Source organism: Cupressus sempervirens, chromosome 5 (genome assembly GCF_028749045.1).
Source record: "Cupressus sempervirens isolate cs-2001-9-10 chromosome 5, ASM2874904v1, whole genome shotgun sequence".
NCBI classification, from domain to species: Eukaryota; Viridiplantae; Streptophyta; class Pinopsida; order Cupressales; family Cupressaceae; genus Cupressus; species Cupressus sempervirens.
The window spans coordinates 302,374,549-302,380,548 of record NC_143122.1 but is presented as its reverse complement, the minus strand read 5'-3'; the positions used below and the strand labels follow the sequence as shown (position 1 = coordinate 302,380,548).

Genomic DNA, 6,000 nt, shown 5'->3' with positions numbered 1-6,000 from the left:
TAACTTCCAACCAATGTGCAATGTAAATATGTATTTTTTGTCATAAAATTAATTCTGTGACAATTAGTTATACATACACAATTCTTTACCATTACATTACAATATCTATTTGTACAACTACACTAATTACAAAGAATAATCTCAAATAAATGATTAGCAAAAATCCCTCAACTTTTACAATTATATAACCAAAAATATATATAGCTATAATTCTAAAGAAATTTCACCAATATAGACTATAAAAATATTATTTCTAATCATTTAGCTGTTAAACATTTATTTTATATATATATATTTCCAATATTAATTAATCTCTAAATTCTATATACAACTATAGGCATATCCACCTTCATGAAAATCCTCTAAACTCTTCAGACAGCTTTTGTAACATTGGAATCTGCTCCACTAAGTTAAGAAAACAAGAGAGGAAGGAGGAGAGAGATAATAAAAATAACCGAGGAGGACGAAGGGTTTACTCGACCCAAATGGACGTCGTACGCACGCACAAATAGATCTGCACGCAAAAAATTCCACGTAGTTTACATAAATTTTTTTAGTGCATATAAATATACAGAGACTTTCTGAAGAATATGGAAGGCATATACATAAGTACGGAAATGCAGACAATTTTTTGTGGAGAGAGGAATACGTAGGCAGCTCAATTTTGGCACACGCCCCCTGCAATTTGCAAAATTTGCAAAATTTGCAAGGCCTTCTAGAGACGAACCCCGCCTTATCATACAATTCGATCTGCCCGTGCCTATCGAATTTATTTCCTTGTTTGATTTTTCAATACATCATTGGATCGAATCCGTCACAGGCAGTCAGTTACAATCGAAGAAACCCCAATTAATACAAGGGATAGAGGTACGCAGAATCGATTTTTGTCAATTAGCTTTAGATTGGTTTTAACGTGTTATTGCCACGCATGGAAGAATCTGAAATACACGACTATTATAGGGCTAGAATTGATTCGGTTCTGGAAATTTTGAAATGAAGAATGCCCGGAGTCCTCCTAAGCATAGGCATGATGGAACATCGCCATTGCCTTTTGGAATGGATTGGAGTCTTCCGCCTAGAAAATGGGTAAACTTTTTCCTCTTTTTAATTTGATTTCAAATTTGTTTGGCTTGCTTGCAGATATTGGATGGAAATTATCCAGGTCCAAGGGTTTTCTTACTGCAAATTTGATTAGGATTTAGTTTCTTCGTGGCAAGAGATAAACGGACTCTGATAAGCAAATAAATAATGCTTTGAATTTCAGAGAATTTTGTCCTCGTTTGCATAAATTTAATTTCCGAGTTTTAGGGGCTTGTTGCTGCGAAATTGAGCTGTGTGTTAAATCGATCGTCTATTAGAAGTGGAGAACCGAAACCAAGAAATCTTAATATTGTGAATCTGCAGATAATTTATGGTGCTGGAATCTTCTCGGAAAAATCCATAAATCACTATAATTAAGTAAATGTTCCAGAAGTGTAACAAATTTTGTGGTGGAAAATTTCACTGTTTTAGGGTTTTTCTACCGCAATTTGATTTATTTATGCCATCATTGTTTCATTGTAAGAAATATCTAATAAACAACTGTATACGAGAAAAGTAAGACGTGGATTTTAGAAATATTTTATAATTACAGTCGAGTTTCCTTTTGCATTGCTCCATCTTTTGAACATTTATCGTGTTCTGATTATATAACCCAAATACTTGTCCAGGAAGTTAATCATTTTTTGTTCTTTTTATGGGCCTTCACATATCCTTTCTGCTAATTTTGTTTTCAGTTAGACACTATGTTCCACCACTGATTTTCCTGGATAAGGATGGAAGGGTACAGAGGGATGCATTTCGTGGACTTTTTTATGAGGCCATTTTAGGGGATGGCAGGGTATGGCTATATAAAAAGTAGGAAAATCTCAAATACTTATATGATAAAACTGAAAGAATTTGTCAAATACAGTACATGTCCTTAATGCGCAGCATTAGAATTGAGGGTTCACATGAGAGTTGAACATATTAATGAATGCTTAAATTGAATTTCTTATATATTTCATTGTCATTCTGCCACTAAACGCCAAAGATAATTCAACTGATAACATTGTAATATAACCAATTTTCTGTTCAGATCATCGGCCTCGAGATATCCTTTCTGAATATTTTACTGTCAACTAGACACAGCGGACAGGAAAACATCTAACATTGCTTTCCTTGAACCTATGCAAGATAGAGGCCATTAGTTTCCCAGTTGTTTTCTCTCAGCATTAGATTATGTGTAATCTATGATTTGAAAGTCCAGCATATGGAGGATATAATCTAATCAATAAGAAAAACCACAATTTTTAAAGTTTGAGAGAAAAATTTCATCAGATCTAGAAAACGTTCTAGACTGCCTTTGTTTACAACATTAAATCTGATAAATGAAAGTTGCTTGGATTCCAATCTGTTGCTTAGGGTTTTAAGTACGATTTCTCTGGATTATTGGTTCTCCATTATAATTTCTATGAATGAGATGGAGGGCTAGCGCCCTATGAGATAATTTACAAAGAGCAGAGAGAGGAGCACCTCCTGATTAGTTTGCAGGGGAGAATTTTTACTTCTATATCACATATATCTTGTGTATCAAGATTCAATCTTAATTTGATTTTGTCATCTTAATGATATGATATGTGGGGAAGATTGCAGTTTTTTTGCCTCAAATATTTATATAGTAAAGAGGGTATAATATATGCATAAGACTTTGGTTCTTTATTTGTAAGTGGACATGGTGGGATAAGTTCAAGGGCATATGGGTAGCTGTCATGATCTGAGAGCAATTGTATATAATAAGATGTCAATGACATGTTAGGATATGTATGGAATTTAATATTTAGCATTTTGAATGCCTGATACAATAGTTTTCTCAAAATGGACTTACAAATTTTGATTTATTAAACACACTGCAATGGGGCAATTATTTACCTTTTAGTGTTGCCAATCATTAACTGGCGAGGTTTCATTAATATAGAAACTTGTGTATTTTCATTTCGACAAATGAGAAATTTATAAAAATATTCTTATTTTTTCTTTGAGTTAGTCACATAAATTATAGTGTATCTTTTCCTTTAGTTGTAATTTTTTCCTAGAAAAATTCCATCTTGGACTCACACCAGGTGACTGGCTGTGCAATCTTTGCTTGGAATAAAGCCTTTATTTAGAGGAGTCAATTTTTTCATAATAAACTATAATGGCTGATTTTTTATTTTCCACTTTGGTAGACTGGACGGAATACCATTTGGCCTCATGATCCACGATCTGGATGGAGTTTTTGCGTGACAATTCCTTCATGGATCATCATTCCTGAAGCAAGGACTGTGGACGGAGCAGACATCAATCCCACAGCGGTGAGTATTTTTTTCTTAATTGCCTTTACTGTTATTGCTGAAGCCTGATAAGATGCATTCTGCAAATAACTGCGAAGGAAAAATGCCCTTTTTGGTTTCAGATCAAGTAATTGGAAAAATTCTGTACTTAATTGAAAGACAAAATGGGATGGGAGAATGGATTTATCAACTGATGATATTGACATGCATTGCCAGTACGCCTCAATTAAAGGATAATAAAGAGATAAGAGACAATGAAGCCTTTAGATGGTGCCACTCACAGAGCGGTGAACACAATATTAAATGTGAATTGATACTAAATTGATAAATTGACATATTGTGTGAGCAATGCCACATTGAAAGGATAATAATGGGATGTGAAACCTCAAAGTCTCTGGATGATACTTGATCACATAGTGGTGATCAAAATTTGTAAATGTGAATTGATACTATGTTCTATAACAGCTGTCATGGCTCTAGTATCTAGACACCTTTAAAGATATTTGTTGAGTCTACATTTTTGGTTTGCACTTCGCAAATCATGTATATCAGTGCATCAATCATGTTGGAATACTAAAGGCTAAAATACCACAAAAGCAGGACAGTAGGATAAAGCTTAGTTATTATGCTACTGCTTCGGGAATATATAACTACAAGACATCATATGGACATCCACAGACAGAAATTCATAAATCTAGAATATCTGCTCTATATTGGAAGAGTACTTGCAAAAAAGATTTAGAATATATAAATTGGACCCACTAACTGAGATTGAGAAATATGGACGGTACATATGTGCACAACAGACTCACTTTCATCAAATTTGAATAATTTTTTAAGGATTCTACTTGTCTCACTTTCTCTTTCAATAAATTGTGAACTGGTCATCACAAGGACATCCACAGGTGGAAATTCATAAATCTCAATTATCTGCTCTATATTGGAAGAAAATATGCCCAATGGTATATATAAACTGGACACACTACCCGAGACATATTTACACATCAGACTAATTTGAATAATTTTTTAGGATTCTATTTGAAAGTTTCTCTTTCGATAAATTATAAAGATGAACTAAAGTTACTTTGGTTGTAATTTTTGTATGATCTTGAATCAGCTCTCAGTTTATGGAAAATGCGAGTGAGATATGTACCAAGTATGAATGTATAACATGATTTTGGGCTGTCAACAAGCAAACAGTATCTGCATTAACGTGTAACACACTAAGCTATACAATTGATATGCATACTGTTTTGACACTCAGATAGCCTGTATCTGTTGTTTTTCTAGGATCGTTTCTGCAGATGTAGTAACATTGCTAGTGTGATTGATGTGTTTCAAATGCAGATTTGAAGACTCCTAAATATGAGAGGAGGAGACATGTCTCTATAGTTAATCATCGTTAGTTGATAAATAACCATATGTATAACTCATCTTTAAGCATACATACATACATACATACATCTATCTATCTATCTATCTATCTATATACATACATATAAAATTCTTATCAATAATATAAGACATAAAACAATGTCCATATAAATCATGAATACAAATACTCAATGTAATGAGTATATCACTTCGACTGATGCTATACATCAACACTCCCTCTTAGCAAGGGAGAAGTGAAAAACACTCTATGAGATATCAGAATTTAAGATATTTATACACAACACATTATTTGACTTTAACACTCTGAACTAGTGACTTGTCAAATAATTATAATCACCATGTTATGAACACTATCATAACAAAACAATATCTAGAGTAATCATAATGCATTCGATAAGTCGGAGATAATTTCCACAGCTAGTCAAATTATGAAATTGCTATCAGGATTGAATTGTGTGATTTTTGAGTCAAACTCATTGACCCATGTTTCATGAGTAGTGATTCAACATGAATCCATCTCTCATGAGAATAAATGGAATACTTAGCACTCATTGGATCTAGGTGATGCTCACAGGGGTGAAGCACTAGGACTTCCCGGGAGGTCACCCATCCCAGTACTACTCCAGCCTGAGCGCGCTGAACTACGAAGTTTCCTCCATGGTTAAACCCAAAGCTTGCAACCCCATTTGCAAAACCTTCACCAAGTGTTGTGCCTTATGAACCATTCATTAGAAAGCCCCTTAAGCTCAATGACTTCCAGCGTATCCAGAGCAAAACTATCATAATGACAAGCCTATCATTTGCAAGATTGTCAACTTACAAAGTGTACCTTCTCTCTGTTTGTTATCATGGTGTCCCACAAAGTCCGGCCCAAAGAACCATGATAACAGGTCTACCATTTATAAGATCGTCATCTTATAATGGTTACCTTCTGTTTATATATGTCAATGAAAGATCGTCACCTTTCATTACATAAATATGTGAAATAGTGCCCACCATGAACCCAATCAGAGGGTTGTACAAAGGTTTTCACCTCAATTCTATCTCATAGAGAAGAACACATTACAATAAATTTTAGTTATACGAATTGTAGGGGCCTACCTCTGCATGCACCAATAGTTTTTTTTTTTAGCCATTTCAGATTTGGGAAGTCTAGTTAGTCACTTAGAGACTCTCTTCACCCACAGATTCTTGTCAGACTCACTCTGAATGTGATATCAATTTTTTGATCTTCTGGTGATAAGTCATCACTTCC

The 6,000-nt window shown here is 34.1% G+C and overlaps 1 protein-coding gene across 1 annotated transcript in view; it reads left to right on the top strand.

Moving 5' to 3' along the window:
• The first annotated feature begins 435 nt into the window (after positions 1-435).
• LOC149555781 (PX domain-containing protein EREL1-like) overlaps positions 436-6,000 on the top strand; it is a 102,694-nt gene continuing 97,129 nt past the window's right edge. Inside the window, exons 1-3 of the mRNA XM_089829940.1 lie at positions 436-867; positions 961-1,086; positions 3,246-3,371. Coding sequence (XP_089686066.1) covers positions 994-1,086; positions 3,246-3,371 — 219 coding nt within the window. The 5' untranslated portion in view covers positions 436-867; positions 961-993. The remainder of the gene's footprint in view (positions 868-960; positions 1,087-3,245; positions 3,372-6,000) is intronic.